Below are 24,038 nucleotides of genomic sequence, written 5' to 3' on the forward strand. Positions count from 1 at the left end.
ACATTACTGAAACTTGCTCATCTGACCATGCCCAGCTATTCATGATAGGAGCAGTGAACTGTGTCTTCTGCAGCTGTCAGCTATATCTAACTGCAGGCTGAGGCAAGATAAGTGCACTGTGACATCATGCTGCTGCAACTGTTCCTTCACCTTTCCCGTAAATAACATGATCATGCTGGATCATTCATTGGGCTGCCCAAGGCAAACTGGAGCTTCTCCATGCTGCAGGTGGAATCCATGGAAAATCAGGATGGGTGGCAACCCGTCTAGGGCCAGTTTTAAGGGCTTACACTCAAAGCTAATGAGTGAGCTCCCGGTGATACAGGATCAGGGCCTAAATGGGGAATCTGCTCTTCCTCACCTATGAGAGGTAGCTGTATGTGCAATCTCAAAGATTGTTCTGATGTGAGGCTGTGTGGGTGTGTGTGAGTATGTGCATGGGCCAGTGAATCCAAGCCACATACAGCGAGCGGGAGGTTGTTTGGTTTTAGTGTTCTTGGCTCCATAGGGGACCCCAGCTGAAGCAATGGGGAAGAACATGGACTTTATGTTTCAGATCCTCTGCTCCAAGGTGAAAAGAGAGCTTTGGGGGAAGAGGCATGTTACCCATGAAATAAAAGTATTCTACTTAACTGCCAGGGGGCAAATTTGTCACGTACACATGGGAGATATATAGCACAGCTATGCATAGTCTTAACTCAGGAAGTTCCTTTGAGAGGAAATGTAGCCAAACTCCAAACCTGGAGACAATGGAATTTTCTGTGCCTGCGTCCTGTAGATAACTAACTGCTTGGTTTGCAAAATAACGCAAGGGGGGGGGGGGGCGGCAAGTAGATGAACAATAAGGGGTCACAAGGAGGGCAGATATATGTAGCTTGCTAATTATGTATGGTAATGATAGCAAATTTTGGCCAATCATAGAGCGATAGATTATCATAGTCAACTGCATATAATGCTTTGGTGTAAGTGTTTTCTTTGTTCTTGCTGACTTATGAGCTCGAACCCAATTGCAATTGAAATAAACGGATTGCCCCTCCTGGGGCTCCTTGCTTGATTAACTGTGTCCGCCTCTCCTTATTCTTCAGCTGGAACGGACAGGAATTTCTATGACACCCACAAAGGAGAAGATCTGGAGGTGCTGAAGCAGCATGAAACATGTTCGCAGAACCATGTGCAGAATGTGGGGTAAGGAGCTCATTATATGCATCGTGCCTCTTGTAAAGGTCTCTTCATGTTTTTATTTGAGGAGATGAACAGATCATCGGGGTAAGATATGGAGAAGGTTGGGGGAAACAAGGGCTATTCTCCAGCTCCATATTTCCTCCTAGGTCAGCTTGTGCCTGATGCACTCACCCTGGCTAGCATTTCCAGGACCTTGAGACTAGGACATATGTGACCACAGGAGTGGCATTGACTAGCATGGAGGGAATTGAGACAGGGCCATTGTAGGTGAGGAAGGATGAGGGGTGGGGGAGGTGCATGGGGCAGCTAAAAAGACAAAGGAGATCTCAAACATCAGCTGATACAGCCAAACTGTCTCGGGTCTGTGATACCAGAGACTGGTTGTGTTGGATACTGCTGTAGGAGGCACATTCACGTGCAAATGGCCTGTGTGTGTGTGTGTGTGTGTGTGTGTGTGTATATTGGGGTCTCCCCCCCAAAATGACTAAGGATAGTAGCAAACCTTCCCCTTCCCTGAAAACCTCCACCCTCCTTTCACTTCTTCATTATAAAATAAATGTAGCTATAGGTTTAAGTAAACTTTTTTTTAAAAGTTCCTTTCCCTCCACTAGGTGGCGCTGGTAGTTCTGAGCACAGTTGCAAGTGGCATGACATCTGGAGTCACACCTGATAGGTCTGTCCAAGGACAAGGCTCCCTTGGCTCCCAGTCTTTCCATAAAGGCATTTCTCGGTGGGTCACAGTAGCTTAGGGCTGTCATTTGGCCTGAGGCTGGAAAACATCCCCACGTGCCTGACCAGATTGGGCTCCACCACGTAGGCCCTCTCACCCTTGGTGCGCAACAGGGAGTAGAGTGCAGTGTCCTTGGCAAAGCCCCGACGGCAGTGCAGCTCCTGAAGGTAACCCAAGACACGGCGGGCGGAAGGGGCGGAGAACAGCATGGCGGGCGTGCAGCACTCGGTGACCGGCACCACGTTGTAGAGCACAGGGGCCAGCCGGCGCAGCTCCAGCAGGTAGTGGCGACCCACCAGCTCTGCTAGTGCCATGCTGTACAAGGCAAAGAACAGGACAATGGGCCAGGTAAGGCTTGGGCGGCCAGACACCCAGGAGTACAGAAAGCTCAGCAGGGGGCCCAGAAACATGCCCAGGCCGAGCCACTCCAGGATCCTCATGGGCTCCGGGTTGATATAGCGCTGAAGTCGCTCGGGATGGTACAACTTCAGGTAGAGGGCATCTTTGAGGTGTGGCTTTGAGAGCCGTGCCAGCAGCAGGTGCTGCAGGACAGGGAATATCTCCTCTTCGGGAACAGCATCGTCTTCCACCAGAAGGACGTACTCTGGACTGTAGGCCAAGAGTGACTGCTCCAGGCAGAAGGCGTAGTCCCGCTTCTCCTTCTCAAACTGGTTCACTGCGGCATCGGGGTCCTCCCAGTTTTTGTAGCGGCTGACCATTGCAAAGAAGTTACCCAACAGCCTGGCATCCTGGTGGCTGCCCGGGTCCTGCTCTACGTTACAGAGAAAGACCTGGTGGCTCCGGCAGTGAGGGCCACACTGCTGGAGGAGGCGGTGGAAGCGGGAAGCCACCTGCAGGACGTAGTGGAACTCATTCCGCCTCTGCACGGTGATGATGGTGATGAGCAGCCATGGTCTGAGGGCCTTGTCGCCTGAGATCTCCGAGGAGTTAGGAGTCCGCAGGTCCTCAAAGTAACGGAGGGCAGTCTGGCCATCCTCCTGGTTCTGCTTCAGGAACTCCTGGCTCATGGGGTTCAGATGCCAGCGGCGTAAGTAAAAATAGGAGTGGAGGAGCCGGTGGCAAATCAAGGGAGCCAACACGCCAAATGTCACCACAGTTAAGGTAAGGAGCTGAGTAATGGGACTGGAAAAACGGCACCACTTCCCATAGAGCCGCAGTCCTCGGAGGAGCATGGCTGCCGGATACAGGGTGTGGCCCCCCTGTGCTCATGCCCCAATTCATTCACTCCTCTGCTTCTGCTCGGAGTAGCAAGCCATCAGTGGTGCAACATAAATGAGGCCCAACCAATGCAGCCGACCTACAGGGAAAGAAGGAAACATTTAAAAACATGCACAAATCCACCAGTATCAAAGGAAGAACTTCCAGACCTAACAATCTGGTGAGAGCAAAAATCTGTGATGAGCTCATGGGGAAATGAATGCCATGCCACTGAAGCAGCAGTGGGAAAAGGTCCCTAGGCATCATGCTCAATGGGTCCCATACTGGGACAGCATAAGAAATAATAGGGTGACTTATGAAGGAGTCCAGGGATCCTTCCTGAGTCGCTGAGCTCATTGGGGCTATTACATCACAAACAATGGCCTGAGAGTCCCATGAGATTGCTGGGGACTCTGATCTTGTTAGTAACATTATTATTATAGAAGCACGTAGAGGCCCCAACTGAGATTGGGACCCTACTGTATTGGGTGCTGTACATATACCTGTGTCTGCCTCAAAGAGCTTGCAATCTAAGTAGACAACTCAGACTCAATGGAAGAATGCATTATTAACCCTATTGTCTAGATGAGGAACTGAGGCACGGAGAAATTACATGACTTGGTCAAGGTCACCCAGTGAGTGTGTGGCAGAGCCAAGATCTAAACCCAAATCTCCAGAGTCCCAGCCCAGTGCCATAACTAGAAGACCATACTTCCGGTCCCGATAGAAACATGTACTTCTCTTCTGTAGCTCATGATTTCACAAGTATTCTTCGCTTCTCTGGGGTGCTGTGATGCTTAATGCATGTGGAGCCTGATGGCAGTAAATGAATGTCTGAACCAGGCTCAGGCACGTAACCATGAATCTCCCCCTCCGTCTATTAAATAAAGCAATTCCGATCCCCTACTCCCAGGTTGCTCCCTCTTTCTGGACTACTTTGAAGAGGCAGATCAAGTCTCTCAAGCTGTGTCTACATTACAGCCCTTATAGCAGCACAGCTGTACCGCTGCAGCTGCGCCACTGTACGGTGTCCCATGGAGCCGCTCTTCCATTGGCATAATTAAACCACCCCAATGAATGGCGGCAGCTAGGTCAGCAGGGGAGCATCTCCCGCCAATACAGTGCTGTGCACACCGGCACTTTTGTTGGCAAAACTTATGTCGGTCAGGGAGAAAAAGTTTTACCGACAAAAGTGCTAGTATAGACAAAGACTCAGGAGCAACTGGATGTATCTTCTGATTGAACAGTTAACTCAGATTTAGAATTAAGAGTTTGCATTAAACATCTGAATTAAAAGCTGAACCAATCAACCCTCTCTAACTTCCTAAAAATTAGTATTTGTCCATCTACTCTGCCCCACTCTTCTGGGCTGCCACTAGCCCACTCTTAACAGTCTCACTGCACCTAGTTTACACAAAGTTAGTGTAACCTTTGGGTGGGCTATAGTTCACTTCATTGCCCTTCTCCAGTGCCTAAAAACCCCAACTCCCATAGAAAAGTAGCTGGAGACCCAGAGTTCAGGCTCTAAGGATTTTCAGCAAGGATTGCACAGGGTTAACCTCCCCACATTCAACTCCGCAAAGGAACTAAAGAAATGAATTTAATTAAATAACTTTATCAAATCTTATGGTAAAGAAACAAATAATCTAATTTTTACAGCATAACATGCCTATTTTATAATCCACAGACATTCCCTTCAGTTATACATAAACATAAATAAAGAAAACAAATTAAAATCTGAACAGTTCAGTCCCCACAGAAACACAGTGAGAAGTAACTGAAAGTTCCCAAAAGCTTAGGTTTTGTTCACCTAAATCTCAGTTAGCGTCTTTGATCACCAAACCTATCAATCTGCTGAATCTAAAACAACATCTTCCCTGCCCTGGCTTGTAGGAACCTTCAACTGGAATCCGCGCAGACTCTTCCTCTGCTGAAATCACTGCTAGCCGGTCAGCTGACTGATGAACCAACCACTCACTTAAGTGTTTAGATTTAAACAAAACCCTGTTACAAGAAAATACAAAACTGAGAATAGTAAAATAGAAATGACTCTTTCCTCATTACTACATTTAAAGAAAAGTTGCTGAATCAGACTAGTTGAGACAATTTAACTAGAACGGTTTGGCTAAAATCAAAACCACAAAGCGTACATTTAAAATAGAAGTTCTTTTTCCCTCCCAATTTCCCCTGGCTATAATTAGCATTGCCCAGGCTTCCCCGTTGGAGGGTAACAATATCCCTAACCTGCTGCAAAGTGCTTCAGAGTTAGGGCCAACAGCCTGCTTCCTGCTCCTGGTTCAGCTTCTCCCAACTCACCCAGGGCACGTGTTGGCCCTTTGTACAGCAGCTGCCCTGACTGCTCCCCCTCACAGAGTCTGACCCCAGCAACAGGGAACCTATTGGAGCAGACCCAACACTACCGTCCCCACTCAATTCCAGAAGCTTCTGGATGTGGAGTGCTTAATCTGCCTAGCAACAGTGACCCAGACACAGCTCACTCCTACCTCCCCACAGTGGGTCTCTTAAGGAGATATCTCCCTATTAGGCACATGGGTTACATTAGCACATGTAGCTGCTCAGTGGGTAGCAGTAATTTTCCTTTCTAATTGCCCTTTTGACACTTCTTTATACTTTCCTTCTCTGTCCTTTAACTGGCTTTCCTTCTCCCATACTCTTCTCTTTGACTCTGCATTTTTTCTGCTTCCTGTGAGCCTAATTCTTGTACCACAGCTCTCTTCTCCAGTGGAGGAGTTCCTGCTGGGGCTGCTGCACTGTTTGCTATCTTCTCCTCTCACCTATTGTTAAATCTCAGTTAACCTCCCAGGTCTAACTTCTGTTACTCACACCCTTGCCATGTGATGTAACTAACATTCTGCTTGAGGCTTGATGCTGGGGGCTCTTTTGCACCCTCCTGTTAATTAGTGTTGTTCCCTCGTTTGCTCCAGCCCTGCTGTGAGATGCTAGAGGAGCATTGGTTTCATGGTCATCTAACTCCCCATCACAGACAGGCTATGATACCAGTTTCCGTACACACTGATCTTCCTTTTTCCTCCTGGGATGGGCACCAGAATCTTGGAGACTGAATGATTTTGCCCAGGAAGCATCAGTGCCCTGTGAGCAGCAGAAGGTGCTAGCTGAACTTTGATGCATAGTTTTGGAGGAGACAGGGCTTGGTAGCACTTGCCCATCCCAGAAGAGAGTGGGGTTAGAGGTGGGGATGCTGTCTGCCAGAAAGTCTGACCAGGATCGGTCAGTCGCTATAGGGATGGGTCAGTTGTTATTGAGCACACAACGGGCCTAATTCTGGGCCCACGTTGTGACTCCAGCCAGCGCGATAGTCACTGGATTTGCAGTGTTTACTGTGAAGATGGTTACTTCCTGCAGCATAAATACCGGTAGCACTTTGACATCCTTAGATGAAAGGCCTTATATTGGTATAAGTGCAAAATATGATGGATTTATCCCACCTCTGTTTGTTTTTTCTGGCTTTGTTTCAGACCATGCTCCCTCTCACTGCAGGATAGTAAAGAACTCCTGGCTAGACAATGACATTACAGTTCTGTGTCACTCCATAATTCGTGACAGTGCATGGACCATGAGATGGAACTGCAGGGACTCTGGCTGATTTCTTCATTGGCGGTTCTTCCCTTCTCTGATAACCGGGTTTTGTTTTATGTATAACCTATTGTGTTGAATGTATGAGCTTTGCAAGAGTATTAGAGCAGAGAGTTGTACTCTGCATATGGGCCCAGGGTCCTCAGGACTCAGGGCAAGTGGACCCGAAGGCCCAAGGACACTAGGGACTTGAGGTCCACTTCTGAAGCTATCTTAGGCTAATTTGGTGAATGTACTGCCCCTGCTCCTCAGTTTGTCAGGTGCAGTGGTGAAAGGAGCACTTCCATGAAGGGCCGGATGCTGCAAAGCCTCACTCGCACAAGTACATGGATGAGGGCCCATTGATATCAGCAGGGCCGCTTGTGTCTGTAAGGCCCTGCAGGATCAGGACCTGCATCTGTGGGTGGGGAGCACAATCAATGGTGGCATTAACATTCTCACAGTAGGAGGAGGAAATCAGGCTCCCTCCAGTGAACAAACTGGAAGCCAGCACTGGAGGAGCTGTGGGCCCGCAGCAAGCTGTTCTGGCTCTGTAGTTTTCAGGAACACATACTTGGGTGCTAGGAAATCCCTGTCTGAGCAGGTCCCTGCCCCCAAAGATGAGCATTATCTGAGGGTGGCGTGTCTGAAGCAGGGAAGAGCAGGATGTGGATGCCACCTATTCTTCACACACCCTTCAGGAGAGGCATCTTTGAACTATTTGGGAGAGAGAGGAATGCAGGACTGGCTGCCAGCTCAACAGATGCTTGGATGGAACACAGTTTGGTGAATCAGAGGTACCCCAACACCTGTGCCCTTGCATAGGGTCTTGCTGTCTTGGATCCTTGCTATGCACACACAGCCAGTCATCAGGGTGCCATCCCCAGATCGCTGTACCTGCAGGTCACCCCAGAGATGCTTGCAATTCCCTGTCTTTCTCCTGGCCTGGAAAGTTGTGTTGTGGCTCCATCTACTGACTTCCTGTTCACATGGCAGGAGTAGAAGGGTCACCAAGACATAAACAGGTGAAGGAGGGGAATTACCACAACTTGTGGGACTGGTGCGCAGCCAGATGGGAGCAGAGAGGCGGTTTCCTGGGTATGTAGAGATGCGGGACTCAAGTCAAATGGACAAAGAACTAGACCGGCCCCATCATCTCTATAATGGCCTGCCAAAGGCTAGCAGGCCCTTTAAGGAAAATCAGCCTCAGCCTTGCCTGTTACTTAGCAATTACCCCCCAGCAGATCCTGATCTGGTGGCTTAATTACCAGTAATGACCCCAGCTGGGAAAGGGTCAGGGAGGACTACGTAGAGAAAGGGGAAATCTAGGACAGAGGAGCGATAGAAGTGCTAGCTCTCTGGGAAGGGCCTGGTGAAGGCAGGGTAGAGAGAACCACAGGGAGCAGGAGAGTGTCTAAGAAGCAGGGAGGTCCCTGGTAGAAGTTACCAGAGTCCCCAGGAAGGGGAGGAAGTGGGGAAAAAAGCCTAGGAGGTAGTGCTGAGTCAAAGGAGCAAAGAAATAACTCTGCAGTGCCCAGGAGCTGGGGTGAAAAGCAGAGAACTTCAATACAGCTTGAGAGGGACAGAAGGAGCTCTGTTTGGGGGTTGGTGTGGAGTCTTTAGCTGGAAAGAGACAGAACTGCAAAGAGAGGACCTGGCTGGAAGGCTGGGCCATGAAAGATGAAGACAGAAATAGGCCATTGCAGAGCCAAAGAAGCGGTCAACTGGGATGCTAGAAATGGACACTCCCTGCCCCCCCCTCCAAAAAAAAGCCAGGGGGCGCTACAATGGTGAGTGGAACCGCTTAAACGGCCAGATCCCAAAGGTCAGGGTTGTTGGAGTCCGCGCTTTTTAGAGATTGGTTCTGGTCCCACTCTCGGGCATTAACCTGGATGTAGACTCTCATTTCAGGCTCTTCTCTACTTATTAGAATGCTTCATATTTTGACAGTACCCCCATTTTTCAGATGTGTTATCAATGTTCTCACTGAAATACTCATTTTACAGTTCTCTATGTAATCTCCCTTAAGAGTTTAGTGATATTTGTGGTGGACTTTAAATGCATTTTCAGTAAAATATTTATCCAGGGCATGACTGGATTTTGTAATTTTTTTAAACCCTCCCCCACGTACAATGGCTGTATGTTTTTGTTGTAACAGTGTAAATGCTTTCAACTAATACTACTCTTATAAAGCGCTACAGGAATGTGTATATCAGTTTCAGCTTATGATAGATTTCTTGTCTGAACGCTTAGCTGAAAAACATAACTTGACCTCACTCGCTTTTTTAGGGACCATCAGCCCCATGACTCAACATCCTTCCAGAGATGTGGCACTGCGTACAAATCAAATCCCCTTCCAGTATTTATCGTATCCCCATTTACTCTGAACTACATTGTGCCACTCAGGCACAGCCTGAAGTCAGGGGAGAGTAAAGCTTCCACACTGCCCCTGTGGTAGCTCAGAGACACCCTGCCTAGCAGGAGTGCGGTTGTGCTGGGGGGTGGAGGAAGGAAGACATATGTGACACCCCTCTTCAGGGTGCAGCATATTCTCCTCTGTATTGGTGTGGAGGGGTGGACAGCCATGGTTCTGCCGCCTCCACGCCTGCTCCGTGGGGAGCCCACGTATAGTCACCACAACAGAGGGATTCCTTACTTCCCACTATGTGCTCATGTAAAACAAGGCCACAATCTAGTCCTTTACCATTAAATGGCACCTTGGGTAATCCCACTCTGCCACCCTAAAATTTGTTCACTGGAAAAGCTATTCTTCCATTCCTCTCCTACCATAACAAAACCTGTTCTCCAAAGTCACTGCTTTAGAGTTCCACCTGAAAGTGACCACACTTCTTGATGAGCTCTCTTTGGGAACCATTTTGACTCAAGCGGCTAGCCAAAGTTTGGGGCCCTGGGCATGTTCCAGGTAGGAGTAGAAATTGGTGACAGACTGGTATTTCTCTGATGCAGTTTTGTTTATTTACACAGAATGTACAGAGTCCTGTGTCTCTGAACACAGTAGGAATCAAATAGTAAGAAACAACTTCTTTTGCTAACAGAACCAAGAATAATCTTCTCCGCCTGTGCTCCTGACCCAAAAACCTGTCCTCATGCTTCTTCAAGGGTCAGACACTGTGCTTTCAGCCGCTCCTTCTGCCGGACTCTCCTAGTTTATTTTCTGTTCTGTCTACACACATGCCCACATGCAAACCGCCCCAAAACAATATTCAGCAAAAGCTCCTGAGTGGGTTCACATACACTAAAAACTCAGAGTTACGCATACCTTGTGAATGGAGGTTGTTTGTAACTCTTAACAAAACATTATGGTTGTTCTTTCAAAAGTTTACAACTGAACATAGTCTTAATACAGCTTTGAAACTTTACTATGCAGAAGAAAACCATCTTATTTTAAATGAAACAAGCACAGAAAGTTTCCTTACCTTGTCAAATCTTTTTTTTAAACTTTTCCCCCTTTTTATTTAGCAGTTTACATTTAACACAGTACTGTACTGCATTTGGGTTTTTTTGTTTGTGGGTTGTTTGTTTTGTTTTTTGTCATTGCTACTGTCCAAATGAGGTGTGTGGTTGACCGGTCACTTTGTAACTCTGGTGTTCATAACTCTGAGGTTCTACTGTACTCCTTTTGTCTTAGGTGAGGGCTTTTCCTTACTGTTATGTTAATTGAAGGCTATGTTCACACCTATCAAACTTAGTGAGGTTTTAACTCTACTTAAACAAGGTTTCACCCAGCTCATAATATGTAGACCCTCAGGATAGAAGGTGTTATGGAAATATCAGCTGTTAGGATTACAGAGGTGTGCAGCAATGTGTGGTTGTGTCTCATGGGAAAGTCTGACTTGTGCCCTGCTCCTGCAATGACACCCATGTGAGCAGAATCTTGCATCTACACCAAGCCCCTGGGCATCACAGGAGGTTCAAGGTCCACTTACATGGGATTCAATTGCAGGTTTAGGGCCTAGCAGCTCTAACTACTAACCCACTTTGCTAGAGACAGATGAGTTCTGTCTGTGGGGTGGTATTTTTAGCGTGGTGATTTAAGCAGAAGTCAGGTGGTTAAAACCCATTGAAATATAAAGAACTTTTAGAGGTAAACAGATGCGGCTACACCTGCAAAGACCCTGCTGGCAGACCAGCTTAAACCCATAAGAAAAATAGAGAGTTCCCTTTGTGTTCTCTCCCACTTCATGTACCACTTTACACCATCAGCGAGGTCAGAGGTGGGCAAACTACGGCCCGCAGGCCACATCCGGCCCGCGGGACCCTCCTGCCCGGCCCCTGAGCTCCTGGTCCAGGAGGCTAGCCCCCTGCTGTTCCCCCTCCCCCACAGCCTCAGCTCGCCCCGCCACCAGCACAACGCTCTGAGCTGTGGGCTGCGAGCTTTTGCCAGGCAGGGCAGTAAGGGAGCAGGGGGGGTTGGATAGAGGGCAGGGGAGTTCAGGGTGGTGGTGGTCAGGGGAAGGGGGTGGATGGGGTTGGGGCAGTCAGAGGGCAGGGAACGGGGTGTTGAATAGGGGTGGGGGGGTCAGTCAGGAAAGGGGGGGGGTGGATGGGGTAGTGGGAGGTCTGGGGGCTGTCAGGGGACAGGGAATGGGGGGGTTGGATGGGGCAAGAGTCCTGGGGGGGCCGTCAGGGGGCGAGAAGCAGGAGGGGTCGGATAGGGGGCAGGACCAGGCCATGCCTGGCTGGTTGGGGAGGCCCAGCCTCCCCTAACTGGCCCTCCATATAATTTTGGAAATCGGATGCGGCCCTAGGCCAAAAAGTTTGCCCGCCCCTGAGCTAGGTATATTACAGGGGTTTCAAGTTCTGCTGGAGCCTCGGGTCTCAAGCATTGCTAGAGACAAGATACTGGACTACGAGGACTACTGGTCTGACCTAGTATAGCAACTCCCACCCTAAATTCCGATAGGCTGGAGATTAGTCGAGAGAGATCATTTTCGGGCCAGATTTTCTGAAGAGCTCAGCACCCAGTTGCTCCCACTGAGAGTAATGGGATCTGTTGGGTGCTGAGCACTCGTGAAAAATCTGGCCATTTAATTTAGATGCCTAAGTGACAACTGAGCTGTTATAACAAATTAGGCCTTCACTGCAAAACTCTATTTACAAATACAAGAACTAAAATATCTCTGAGGCAGCAGCACTCTATCTTAGCTAGAGACTAGTCAGTTAAATGTGGCCTGTAAATGACTGCTATCCGCTGTCACACTGCTCTCTGGCCCTCATCATCCACTTCAACCAGTCTTGAAAATATATATATATTTATATATATATGCATCCAAAGAAGTGGGTTGTAGCCCACGAAAGCTTATGCTCTAATAAATTTGTTAGTCTCTAAGGTGCCACAAGTACTCCTGTTCTTTTTGCGGATACAGACTAACACGGCTGCTACTCTGAAACCAGTCTTGAAAATGGTTGTCATGCTGATGTAGACAAACCTAAAGCATGACTGACCCCTGCTAGAGTTAGTGATTAGCCAGGCTGGCTTATGGCAGGTGTTGAACTTGTTTGGCTTAGTCTGCAACAGTGGGACAGTCATTTCCCACACCAGTCAGAAAGAGCCATGCTTTGTCCAAGCTGGTTTGTTTCTTAGCCTAGACAAGTGCATGAAGATTGACGGAGAAGAATTAAACCTTGTTTACCTCTGTTTGAACAGGCTTACTGAAAGAGAGTACCGAAAAAGGAAGGTGAAACCAGAGTCAAGCTGTTAAATAAGTGAGAGTAAATGGGTATGGTAGCCAGAGGTTACCCTTACAATTTGCCCTGAGTAAACTATGCCATCCCCGGAGCAGACCAACCACCGAATTATGACTCCGTTATAATTCCTTCCCTGTTACCGCCTTTGCTTCAGGGGTGAAGTTAATCTGCTTTCCTCTTGGCCAAAAAGCTCCTCCATGCTGGCTTAGCTCTGCTGATTAGCACATTGGAGGCAGTGGGGTTCTGACTCTCCGTCCCGGAGGGGTGGGGCTCCAGCTCTCAATGCCCCATAATGCCCCACTTAAGTCAGAGTAAATGCACCTGGTGAGGATGCATCCTGCCAACAGAAGGAGCACAGTGTGGACACGAAGAGCAGATTCAATTACTGCGGTGGCTGTAGGTCGACCTACCTTAAGTCGACTTAATTTTGTAGTGTAGATATGTCCTGAATAAAAAGAATACAAGGACTTTTCATTAGAGATAGGCTGGGAACTTCCCCAAGTCTGGAACATGGGGGTTGATGTGGGCTCATCTCTCTTTTAATATAAATACAGATGCAAATTTTATTCTCAAATCACATATGGAGGCCCTCGTATCATTTGCTCTGCACTACAGGAATTTCAGGCCTACAGGTGACTTCCTCTCCCTGGTGTTATCATCATTTGTATGATGTAGCAACTAGAGGCCCCGACTGAGATTGGAGCCCCCTTGTACTAGGCACTGTACATAAATATAGGAAGAGACAAGCCCTGCCCTGAAGAGCTTGCTGCCTAAATAGACAAAACCTGACAGACAAAAGGTAGGAGGGGAATCAGAAGGGTGTAGAGGGGAAGCAACTTGTCCAGGATCACACAAGATGAGGAACTGTTCCTACCCCCCTGCACCCCGGGCATTTAACACTCCTTACTAGCAAAACCTCTGCATTAGCCACATGCATGGCAGTACAGCTCCCCATTCCCTTGCCTTGAGTGGTTGGGCTGGGGGGCAAAACAGTAGAATGGTGTCATCACTGCACCGCTCAGGAAACGCTGCACCCAGGGGTGAAAGTAAGATAAAGGACTTACTGGTACAACGGAGTCCTCAGCGGGGCGTGGCCTCAACCGGAAGAGGCGGAGCCTTTAAATCAAGATTTAAAGGCCCCAGGGCTCTGGCTGGGAGCCCCAGGGCCTTTAAATCACCCCCAGAGCTACCAGCTGGAGAGGCTGCTGGGAGCCCAGGAGCAATTTAAAGGGCCCAGGGCTCTGGCTGCCGCTACGGCGGCGGGGCACTCTGGGCCCTTTAAATCGCCGCCCAAGCCCCGCTGCTGGAGCCACGGGGTAGCGGCAGCAGGGCTCCAGCAGTGATTTAAAGGGTCAGGGGCTCTGGCCACTGCGGGGAGCCCTGGGCCCTTTAAATCGCCAGCCTGGGGAAGCTTACCAGCTTACTTTCACCTCTGGCTGCACCTTTATTGCCTCTCAGTTATCTAAAAACAGCCTCAGGCACATACTTCCTTGTGATCAAAGGCCGTTGCTGATAAGTCTGAAAGTTTCCAGCCAGGACAGATCAGCAGCACAATAAAAATGTAGCAGGTGTGAACCAGAGGATCCAGATTCCAGCCAGTGTTCAGAGGCAAACATTAGTCACTTATTTTGAACGAGACAGTTGAAAATCTTAAGCAGCATTAGCTCATTTTCTTTGTACTCAACTCAGAAGGATTCAGAGCTCTGTGGGCAGCCTTTCCCTGAGCATGAAACAAGCTCTGTACCACCACCACCACCCCCTGCAAGAAGTGACTGCAAATGTGATGCTACTGGCTCTAGGACAGAGCGCTGATCGATTTAGGCCCATCCCTACAGCTGGTAATGGCGGGTGAATGGGAAAAATAGAGCAGCTGGAAAATATGTCGTGTGCACACACATATTTTACACACACCTCATTTGAGAGGCAACAAAGCAGCAGGCTTTGACTAATGGTAAAGGGGACCAGCTTGTTCCCCTGTCCTCCCAGCAAATGCTAGCTGAGGTGTTGAACCACTGTGCATTTATGGCAGTTCCGAAGTTATGCATGACGCCATCTTCCCAGCAACTTTAGAGAGAGCCATCACCAGTAGTTCCGGTTACAAATACTTCACCCGCCCCCCCCCCACACACACACACAGAGTTATTAAGAATATACACAATGTTGTACCATACAATCATTGTGGCTGCAGACTTCCTATGCAACAATTTTTAAACATCTCATACTTCAGCCCTTGCATGCTTCCTTCTCCTTCTGGAGGGTTGCCAGGTAGCAGGATGTGACCCTCAAGCACTGATCGCTTGGGATTAATGGCAGTTACCTTGGTGATGATGGTCAAAGAGGAGGGAGTGTCAGCTGAGCTGATTCTCGCCCTCACCCCTTCCCCTTCTCTCCCAAGGCAACTGAGCCAGGAGCCACAGATGTTATTTAGCTGTCAACAGGCAGAAAGCTCCTTGCAGGAAATTCGGGCTCCGTTCACTCAGACTGACTTAAGGAATCATTTTGGGAAGCTGTCACTTGCTTCCTTACATTAGATCTTCATTAAATTTTCCTCCAGAAGGCTTGTTCTTCCATGCCCTGACCACTATCCATTTCCCCTGCTTTACACCACTCCTGGCCACCAACCTTCTAGCAAGCACAGGATTGTAGCCCACGAAAGCTTATGCTCCAATAAATTTGTTAGTCTCTAAGGTGCCACAAGTACTCCTGTTCTTTTTGCGGATACAGACTAACACGGCTGCTACTCCAAAAAACATCCATCTTGTCCCTGCAGGGGCTTCCACCGCTCCTCTTCCCCTGCCCCAGCGATCAGAACGCACTGCAGTTCATTCCCAGAAGGACAGTCCCTCTATAGATCAGGTTTCAGAGTAGCAGCCGTGTTAGTCTGTATCCGCAAAAAGTATAGATCTTAATTCAAGGAAAACAGCTCTTTGCAACCATTAAGTTTCTGCCTCCCCCTTCCTCCCCCGCCCAACCCTCTGCTAATGTCTCCCCCACAGGAACTGTACAGTTGGCAGGAGCAAAATATAATGTTTTCGGACTAGATAGTGCCTTTCACCTGAGAAATCAATGGTCCTTTGAAATCATTAAGCCTCCTGGCACCCCAGTATAAAAATAACACAAATCAAACTCACCATAGCAGCAAAAGCCATAACGGAAAAACAGCCCAGAAGCTGGGCTGGAAAATACAGGAAGAAGGAATTACCCGTTTTCCCATCTGGATTCTTGCCCAGCATGTAGAGAAGGAAAGAGCTAGTAATCCTGAAAACCTGAGCCGCTGGCTTTATGTAAATCCTGGGTGTCACCCCTTTCCTTTTCAATGTTCCCTAGCAGCACAATATTCCACCCTCCATGCTTCTTGCTCTGCTATCCATGTTATCTTGTTGCTCTCTTCTCGCCTGCAGGTCCCCTCCTCCTCTCTCTCAGGCCAGGAGGGTGGGATTAAACAAGGCACCTAAAACCAAACATGTGACCACATAAACAACAACCAGAGAGAGGGACACCAAAAACGAGAGGGAAAGAAGAGGTGTGAAAGAATGAGAGGAAAAATAACTAGGACAAATGTCAACAAAGCCCAGGACTGAGCTCCTGTTGCAGCTAGACTGGCGGATTTCTGCTATGGTCTATTAACATTGCAGTAGGACTGATGAAATGTTAACCCCTTCACTGTTGGAGACAGCTGCAATTCCCTGTTCTGGCTGGTAATCCAGTCAGATTACCCCCTACTTGCCCTTTTCCTACTCTGGACAGGATTTCATGTACACTGATCATTCCCTGGCTCCTTCCTCCACCTGATCCTTTATGACATAACCCCGTTGCTCTTCTGTCATGCACCGTGATACCACTGTATTCTCCAGAATAAATGTCTGTCTTGATTTATACAGCGTTGTTGTAGCTGTGTCGGTCCGAGGATATTAGAGAGACTGTGTGGCTGAGGTAAAATCTTTATTGGACCAACTTCCGTTGGCGAGAGAGACAAGAGTTAGGCCTTGTCTTACACTACAGCATTTTATTGATGTAAGTTATGCCGACGTACAGTTGTAATTAAACTGCTGCGGGGGGGGGGGGTGTTGTGGGAGTGTATGGGAGAGAGAGAAGCAACGTATGTGTTGGGGGGGAGAGTGAGTGTAGTGTAGACAAGGCCTTAAAGCAGTGGTTTTCAAACGATGGGTCGCGACCCAGAACTGGGTCACGGAATGGAAGGGACTGGGTCACGGCGGCTCTGGTCAGCACCACCGACGGGGCCCTTAAAAGTCCTGTTGGGGATGCTGCCTGGCTAAGGCAGGATAGGGCCTGGCAGCTTCCGGGGCACAGCGCGGTCCACGGTGCCAGGATAGGCGAGAAGCCTGCCTCTGTACCCTGGCTGCATCACTGACGCGAGCCGCTGGAGGTAAGCCCGCACTCCAACCCTCTGCCCCAGCCCTGAGCCCCCCACAAACCCAGAGCCCCTTCCTGCACCCCAACCCCTCATCCCTGGCCCCACCCCTGAGCCTGCACCCCCAGCCCAGAGTCCTGACCCCCTCCCACACCCCAACTCCCTGCCCCTGTCCAGAGTCCCCTCCCACACCCTGAACCCCTCATTCTCAGCCCCACCCCGCAGCCCTCAACCCCACACCCCAAACCTCTGCCCCAGCTCTGAGCCCCTCTCACACCCCAAACCCCTCATCCCCAGCTCCGCTGGGTCATGGGCATCAACAATTTTCTTCAACTGGGTCACCAGAAAAAGTTTGAAAACCACTGCCTTAGAATTTACACAGCACTCTTCTTCAGGTCTGGGAAATGTGCGCAGAGTCAGGGGCGGCAGGTTTGTATAATTTGTGGTGGTGCCCAGAATGGGTCCAAGTCGTGGCCTCCCACTCCCAGGGTCTGGGAGGAAGTTTGGGTGCGGTGGGGGGAGGGGTCAGGCTCTGGGAGGGCATTTGGGTGCAGGATGCAGGTTCCTGGTTGGGGCAGGGGGTTGTGGTGTGGGAGGGGGTTGAGGTCTTGGCTGGGGCAGGAAGTTGGGGTGCAGGGAATGGGCTCTGGGAGGGGGTTGGGGGGCAGGGTCTGGCCTGGGGCAGGGTGTGGGGTGCAGGAGGGAGTTTGGGTGTGGGGTCTGGGCTGGGGTGCAGGAGGGGGCTCAGGGCTGGTGGGCAGGGGGTGAGGGCTCTGGCTGGGGGCACGGGCTCTGGGGTGGGGAGGGGCTGAAGAGTTGTGTGCCGGCAGGCTGCCCCCAGCTGAGGCCAGAGAGGACGACTCCCCCCAGCCCTCCCCCCACTGGCAGTAGCAAGCTCCAGGGGAGGGACCCCTCTCTCCCCCCCGCAGCACGCTCACCCGGCACCACTGTCACTGCATGTGCGCCTAGGGCCCCTCTCAGGTCCAGGAAGCCCCCTTGCCTCCCCTGTGGTGGGTGCAGGGGGGGGGCCCTCCTCCCCTGCTGCTACCCCTCACCATAGCCTCACTGGGGGTGGGGGATAGGGCTGCCCCTTGCCCAGCGTGGGGCAGGAGCGGTGGCGGGCGGATCACGGGGTCAGACACTCACCAAAGCCCCAGCAGCTGCTCAGGCGAGTGAGGTTCAGACATCTCCCGACTGGAAATCCCCTGACTATTGCCTTCCAGTGGTGGCCAGGGGAGGGGAGGGCTGCCAATCATGTGTGCACCTCCTCCCTGCCGCAGGGGCAGCAGCTTCCTCAGTCTGCCGCCCACGCTGGTCTTGTGCTGTCGCCTCGCCTTAGGCAGCAGCAGCTGGCAGCGCAGGTGAGGGAGAGCAGCGCAGCCACCCGGTTTCAATCAGGCAGCGACACTCCGGGAGGGCGGCAGGTGGGGGACGCTCCTGGAGCGTAACAGACAGGGCTGGGGGAGAGACCCGGCTCTAAACATTCCCGGCCCTGAATATTCCTGGAGCCCCGGCCCCTGCGCAGAGTGTCACAGCTAAATACAAGGTGGAACAGATTGTTTAGCCTAAATTATTAACACATATATCAAGAGACCATTCAAGGCCAAGTGGCCTGTTAACACCTCTCCACTCATAAGGGGGAAAGAGGGAGGGAAAAGCAGCTGGGGGAGGGGGTTGTTAGTGGGTTATGGTTTGTTGTAATAAGCCATAAATCTAGTGTGTCTATTCAGTCCATGATTTCTAGTGTCTAGCAAAGTTATGAATTTAATCTCCCACACTTGTCCTTTGAAAGTGTTGTGCAGGTTTCCTTTGAGGAGGAGGACTGAGGTCAGATACAGAGGGATCTCTTTGTGAAAAGTGTTCACCCACAGGTGATAGGGTATTTTTGTCTTTTATCAGTTTCCTGTGTGAGCTCATTCAAGAGTCATTGTCTGGTTTCACCCACATAGCTGTTATTGGGGCATTTAGTGCACTGGCTGAGGAACACCACATGTTGTGATAGGCATGTATAGGACCCAGAGGTCTTGAAAGGTGTGTTGTTGGGGGTGCTGATCATTGGAGATAAATCTGCAGGCTTCGCACCTGTTGTTTTGGCAGGGTCTTATGTTGCTTGGCATTGGTGTGTCCTAGGCTGAGGCTTGGAAACCCCCTCCAACCACATGCCCCTAGATGTCACCTACCACTCTACACTGGAACCCATATGGGGTATCATCAAACAGCTACAACTCATACTCGATGGGGATCCCCTCCTGAAATAAATCTTTCCTGAACCCCCTCTTCTGGCCTTCAAACAACCTCCCCCCCCAACTTCTCCAAGCTCATATTATTTAACAATTTACAGCGCTTTCAGCTACTGTTTCTTTGAAAGATGTGGTAGAAAACAAAGTTCAGTTTTGCTATATCTCAAGTATACCTCTGTGAGTCTGTCTCTATAGGGAAATTTCTGCAGAACTCTTTAGTGCTTGATCTAGCACAGAAGAGAATGGCTGTATGTTTGGGTTAAATTACTTTCATGCTGCTGGCCAGCCTGTGAACTCACCTGTTGCTAGAAAAATTCTGCAAATACAGCAAAAAATAATGTACAGTGTGTATTTCCCTTTAATATACCACATGCTGTTTAATGGAGGTACTGTTTTAGGGCTATCCAATCACATGATCAGAAAACTCTAGCCAGGATGCTCTCATCTCATATACATGAATTTTATTGCTCCATTTATATTGTTTGATCCAAGGAGCATTATAGGCAGAGGTAATTAAATTATGCATGCCTGAAATCCTCCTTTACTGTAGTTTCCAAAAATATATCCATATATTCGAAAACTTCCCGTTGCTGAGTTAATGCCAGGAACAGCCTGAAAGGAACTGCAGCATTCAGGGCGAAGATGCAGTTGAGTAGCATTGATTGTGTTTTGGTTCCTATAGAGATCTGTTCTCCCAGGAAACGGTGAGGTCACCTGGGGGAATCTACAAATGTGCTCAGATGTCTGCTACCTTGTTATTTTCCCAAAGTCACCTGGGGAAAGACAATGCAAAAAAAAAAAAAAAGGTGGTTCCCTCTCCCTCCCCCTTCCCCCATAGTATTTATTGAGATTTGGATACCACGCTTAGATTTCCACATAGATGCTGTTAGAGCAAAGGCCAACTATTTGCCTATTATCTCAGCTGTTACATTAGGAGCAACGGCTGCTTCTGCAAACCCTCGCTGCAGCCTTCTGTGTAGCAAGATTATGTGATAACACAAGGCGGCCAAACCACCAGCCTAGGTGAGACAAATAGGCACTGCTAACATATGCCTCAGAGTGGAGTGCGGGGGGGCGGAGGGGGGTGCTGTGGAAAGAGGTGATAAGTTCAAGCAAATGTTAAACCGCATCCTGTTATGTATCCATTCCCTTGCCTCTCTCAATCTGCATACAAGGCCTTTTGAAATGTTCCTTCCGCATACACGTATAAGGTATGCATGTTAAGTTGTTTGTTGCTAGGTATAAAAAGGTTCGCTCTGCCTTTGTAAGGGGCTCTCTCTTACTGGCATGAGCCAAGGAGAGATCCCACTCAGCTGACTGGTCAATAAAAACTTAGAACCGTCTTCTAGACTTCCGTGCCTCCTTGGGGTAATTGGGCAGCTCCAGGGGGAAACGAGCCCATTTGGCTAACAATGCTCAGATACCACAGTACTGGGCATGATAAAAATACTAGAATAGACTAGAGGGGCAGGACTCTAGGGGCACGTCTTCACTGGCAACATTAAGTATTAAAAAATACTTGATGCTTTTCGTCTTCTACAGAAGGCAGACTAATTTCCTCAGACTGACAAGGTAGAGCTCAGACAGCAAGCAACTGCTACTCATAGCTTTCCCCCTGCCCACCTGTCTAAGGGGAGGGGGAAGCTGAGCTGACTACCTGGGACTAAGTCCTGCTCCTGCTAGGGTCTTCCTGTCACTCTGTATGGCTGCTGTGACCAGCTGCAATTGACAAAGCACTGTAGGTGCACTCACATATCACTGGGCTAACTAACTCTATGCTCAGCATTCCAAGCAAAGCCACACAGCAAACAAAGGGTTAAAGCATGGCAGGCAGGTCTGGCAGCAGAGTAGTGCATTCACTGCAAGAAGAATGAATGGCATGTTCAGCAGCACAGCACATGCTCCCTGGACCCTCCCAGCGTGTTCAATAGTGCAGCAGGTTTGTATGTCCCCTACGGATAAATTCAGTGCGCTGTCCCTGGAGATCAACAGCACAATGGGTGTCTCCTCCCAGGCGGGGTATACTGCTTTTGGCAAGAGTTTACCAGTTAATTTTTCCCTTTACTAATTAATTATCTGTAGAAATAAAATATAGTAAACCACTAAATAAATAAATTAGCTACCGCTTGTATTTTGTGTTTGCAATAAGAAACATACGTTCTTGATTGACTTGGACAGGACACAACTGTAAATTCAGGCCAAATTTCATAATGCAGTTTTCTGTTTTTCTGTTACTCAATCCAGACCCAGAGACTAAAAGTCTAGCATCCTTCTTGTCTACAAAGGACACAATGAGCTCAGGGCTCAGCAGACATGTCCTGACTGCTCTGTTTGTTGCTATACAACAGCAGTGAGATGAACTGCCAATGAACTCAAATAACAATGAAGTAGCACAACACACAGCTATGTGGCAACACAGCTAAAATAACACTGCAAATACAATGAAGGGCATTCTCTCTATATTGTATCTATCTACCTGCCTATCTATCGGTTGTTGGATTCAGTCTGTGCAGAAGCCTGAATTCCATTTTCAATCATGGTCTGTGGACTGGGGCATACATTCAGGACTAAAATACTTACCCTCAATCCACCTCCTGTCCCATCACTGCCACCCCTCTGTCCAATCTCATATATCCAAATGTCTTTCAGACATCTCTTGGATGTCCTACCATCGTCTCAAGCTCACTCTCTCAAAAAACGAATTAATCTTTCAGATGGTACTATCATAGCTATTTTTAAAAGTTCTGTTTAATTGACTGTATAGACAGATCTTGGAGGAATGATAGTTGTGGTGCAGTTATTTTCAGAGGATGTGCATATCCCTAATAAAAGTTTGTTGACTGCATTTGTGCTTCTGACTAAATCCTTTCTTCAGTGCAGCTGCTGCCTACAGGAAATATCCATGCAAGCACACACAAATTTTACATTAAATTATTCTATGAAGTCAGAAGCCATATAAGTGCAGGAACAGCTTAAGGCTACTACACTATGAGTGTGATTCCCAGTTTATGTAGACATATTTGCGCTAGCTCTCATCTGAGCTAGCATGTTAAAAATAGAAGTGTACCCACGATAGTATGGGCAGCAGCAGCATGTGCTAGCAGCCTCCACTACATACCCATGGGACGCAGGCAGTTTTGTACTCAGAGCGGCTAGCACAATGCCAACACTGATTGTGCTACTGGGGCTAGGCTACTATTTTTAGCATGTTAGCTGAGATCAGAGCTAGTGCCAGTATGTCTGTGTAAGCCGGGAATCGCACCTCTAGCTCTTAGGGTAGACATAGCCTAAGAAACACACGTGCTGCCCAATATCAGTAGTGTAGATCTATTAATCTAGATCTCTAATGGTCTGACTGTCTTGTCTCTCTATGACTCTTGCGGTGAATGTTGCTGAGTAAGATGTGCAGAGCTGTACAAAGTAAAAACAAACAAAAATAAAATGGTATAAAGGTCTGTGACAATCTCTCTTACAATCACAGTTCACACAGTGCGCTGAAATCTTCTCCGGTTTAGAAGGAACATCTTTTTTGTGTAGTGACCGGTTATAGACAGCTCACAGTTGCCAGGAAAATGATCTAACAACCAGATGAAAAACAAACAAGGCTGATCTAGAACCTCTAAAGGAGAATCTGAAGTTAGACAGTTTATAGCTTCAGGATGATAAATAAAACAAACAACCTAATACCCCGACCTACCCTTTTACATGGCTTTCATCATGCATAATTCAGATGCTACTCCTGGCTCTTAGTAAGGTAAATGTATGCAGAGATCCTGTTTGGAGCACGGGGAGTGGATGACCCCACCAACAAGCACGTACCAGCCAACTGCGCTGAGCCAGATGCTTCATACTTATTTTTTTGACTAAGAGCCTCTCAGAATAGGCCCCTACTTGTGCCAATTGGTGGTTAACTCTGGTGTTGCTAACACAATGGAGGAAAAACAATGCAAATCTAGATCACAAAACAATGTGGTTAATTAGGTACATGCCAATTTACGAAGGTGTCCTTCCCAATGGATCTATAGTAGTTAACCCTTTCAACTATTTCCCAATGAATATTAGCTCAGGATTTGACTAACATTCCTAACTACCTAAAATAAACTCCCACATTTACGACAGACTACATAGACTGAGTGCAGTACAAGAAGCTTGCACACATAGTCTCATTTTATATCCGTATACACTTAGAACGTGAAAGGCAGTTGTGGTAAGATGAGGCCCTGAGACACAAACCCTTGTATTCAAAACAGTCTTGTTCAGTGTCGGGATACCAATACTACATCCTGACACAGCAATATTTGATAAATTGGTTACTGTTTATTCGGTAGATTATCTGGAGGACAGCATCCATAAGAAACAACTGGGTTTACGTCAACTCCTGGTGTATCACAGAGCAGTTCAACCAGAGCAGTTCTGCTCAATGGAACAGAGAAGCTAGCCACTTCTGTTTCCTGCCCAGTGACACTTACCCGAGGGTGACAACCAGCAGTAAGGGTAATCTATATCACGGATGGACTGTACTGTATAGTAACTAATTACAATATATTTATATATAAAGGCCTCAGTGGTAGTGTCACTATTTAGTCACTACTCCAAATTTCTGTTTTACTTCTCACATACATAGCACTATGGGACACATTATCACAATCCCTATCCCAGTATTTCAAAACACTCAGCCTACTACTAATAATGATACAGATGGTAACTGTGGTGGAAAAAGTCACCCACGCATTGATTTTAGTTCACAGACTCAAGCCTGAGGCCCGTTTATTGCAATACATACCAACGCGCTGGGGGTAACATTTAGAAACTGCTCCCCCGAACAGAGTTCGCAGGCTCCTTTTATTCTTACAAACCACACACATGTTACAAGTTATATGTCATTTATGAAAAATAAAGGGTTAGGGTCTGCTCCCTTTCCTGGCAACTTCCTCCTTTATTTTCCGAGAATTGGGTGCATATTGGGTGGAGGGCTTCTCGAGAAGCCTGATGC

General features: G+C 48.4%; 1 protein-coding gene across 2 annotated transcripts; it reads right to left on the reverse strand.

Annotated features, from left to right (window-relative positions):
- Positions 1-1,050: 1,050 nt before the first annotated feature.
- LOC112119702 (transmembrane protein 246) lies at positions 1,051-15,741 on the reverse strand. 2 transcript variants are annotated; one of them, XM_024218463.3, is made up of 2 exons: positions 15,636-15,741; positions 1,051-3,230 (listed from the first exon to the last, which is right to left on the reverse strand). In XM_024218463.3, exon 2 carries the CDS (start codon positions 3,103-3,105, stop codon positions 1,918-1,920), a length of 1,188 nt encoding a protein of 395 aa, XP_024074231.1. In that variant the 5' UTR covers positions 3,106-3,230; positions 15,636-15,741; the 3' UTR covers positions 1,051-1,917. The 2 variants fall into 2 exon arrangements, with proteins under 2 accessions (XP_024074231.1, XP_024074230.1); XM_024218462.3 differs by having other exon boundaries at positions 15,565-15,741.
- Between the last annotated feature and the right edge of the window lie 8,297 nt (positions 15,742-24,038).

The sequence above is a fragment of the Terrapene carolina genome, unplaced genomic scaffold (assembly GCF_002925995.2).
Source record: "Terrapene carolina triunguis isolate 2854851 unplaced genomic scaffold, T_m_triunguis-2.0 Scaffold35098, whole genome shotgun sequence".
Taxonomy (NCBI): Eukaryota; Metazoa; Chordata; order Testudines; family Emydidae; genus Terrapene; species Terrapene triunguis.